General features: G+C 36.5%; 1 protein-coding gene across 1 annotated transcript in view; it reads right to left on the reverse strand.

The window, feature by feature from the left end:
- LOC122358625 (alpha-2-macroglobulin-like) overlaps positions 1–1869 on the reverse strand; it is a 15605-nt gene that overhangs the window by 265 nt on the left and 13471 nt on the right. The window contains exons 34-36 of the mRNA XM_043258502.1: positions 1575–1818; positions 728–846; positions 6–59 (exon numbers count right to left, since the gene is read on the reverse strand). Coding sequence (XP_043114437.1) covers positions 6–59; positions 728–846; positions 1575–1818 — 417 coding nt within the window. The remainder of the gene's footprint in view (positions 1–5; positions 60–727; positions 847–1574; positions 1819–1869) is intronic.

A 1869-nucleotide genomic window follows, 5' to 3' on the forward strand; every position in this document is an offset into this window, starting at 1 on the left:
CCGACAGCAGCTTGACGTTAATGATCACCATGTTGGTTTCTGCTCGTGTGCCGTTATACCTGTCATATAATCATTCCAACAATCACTAGCACGCATTGTTCTGTATGTAGTCTGACAGACAGCAGGGAGTCTATTAAGCCATGAACTTGTTGAATTTGTTACAGCTGTATGCAACATTTGTTTTTTTTTACTAATAATTTATTCTTACCAATAATTTAATAAAGAAATACAGCAAAAGAATAACCCCTATCATTCAAATATGAAATATAAATATTTTGTAACATTTACATTATCTTTACGGTCACTTTTGAGCAATCAAATGCATCCTTTTTTTAAAAAAGTCAGAAAAAAGCCAACCTGTGAACAATATTATATAATTTGTATGTATTATATTTTTATTGCTAATTTGTAGCATTTAAATGTAGAGTTTTTATTTTTACAGTATTTTTGTATTCAAAAGAGCTGTATAAGTTGTCTAAAATAATATTTATGTTTCATGGGAGAGACATAAAGGTTTGACAGAAATAAATGTAAATATTGCTCTTTCCCTAGTGTCCATGTCTTTAAAAGTTACTAAATTACAAAATATTTATTTCTGGGTAAATTATTCCTTTAAATAATGGCAGTGTTTATAGTAATTACTTGCAAAAAAAAGAATGACATAACGTTACATTTTTCGGACATTCACGTAATAGACATAAAGGACAGTAATGGAAATCTGGCTCACCTTACAGTGGTGGTTAGCGTAAAAGCTGGGTTCTTTGTGTTGCTGCAAACCCCAGGATTTGCTTTGATTTTGAAGGCCAAAGCCTCTGGAGGAGGCGGGATATTGTAGAGCAAGGCAAACTGAGAGACAATAAGCACAGTATGACGTCAAAAACAAGGTTATTTATATCAGCAGCTTTCAGGTAATGCGACCCTCTTAAGTACAAACTATGTGCTTAATGTAGAAAGTAATGCTCGTGTAATAAATTCTAAATAGAAGGCCAGTTGGAGCTTTACTAAAACATGATAACAATATGCTTTCAGCACTAATCAAATTTTCTATATTGGGAAAGAATAATTCTAGTCTGGATGTGAGCAGTACAACGCAACAAATGACAGCAGAACCCAATAATCGGTTATGTCTCATTGAGCAGATGCTTTCATCCAAAGCAACAAGTAGAAGAGCGTTTGTGACCCCGGACTACAAAACCAGTCATAAGGGTCCATTTTAAAATTTAAATTTGCGCTATATATCATATGAAAGCTGAATAAATAAGCTTTCCATTGATGTATGGCTAGGACCAGACAATATTTGGCTATGGGAGACACAACTACTTAAAAGTCTAGAACTTGAGGGTGCAAATGATAGCCTATATCTACAGTAGTACATTTACAAAATATCCTTATTTTTGGCAAAGACAAATACATTATTTTGACCATGCAACATATTTTTGGCTATTGCTATGAAACCTGTGGTTTTGTGCCACAGAGCAAAGAAGCGAATGAATGAAAGAAATCGCAACTGAGGATTTGAAGCTAATACCAGACGCGCTCAAGAGATGATTCACACACAGAGGCAGCACGCAGACCTGCACAAACACACAGCCTTTGCCTTCTGCCCTGAGCTTGTATGTGCCGGTAGCTTCCTGTAGCTGTTTCTCCTGGTAAAGCAGCCGGTTGTTCTGGTTTACGGTGAACTGGTTCCTCTGGCCTGAGGGGGAGGTCACGCTTACAGTAATGGATCCTTCTGGATTGTAGGTGGCAGCACTGTATTTAGCGAGGGCCTGGAGTGCTACTACAGTATCCTGTTCACAGAGAGAGACAGCAACACCACTTACAGTCAATAATGATAAAACACATTATAAAGACAGAGAGGGATCTAAA

The sequence above is a fragment of the Puntigrus tetrazona genome, chromosome 15, assembly GCF_018831695.1.
Source record: "Puntigrus tetrazona isolate hp1 chromosome 15, ASM1883169v1, whole genome shotgun sequence".
Taxonomy (NCBI): domain Eukaryota; kingdom Metazoa; phylum Chordata; class Actinopteri; order Cypriniformes; family Cyprinidae; genus Puntigrus; species Puntigrus tetrazona.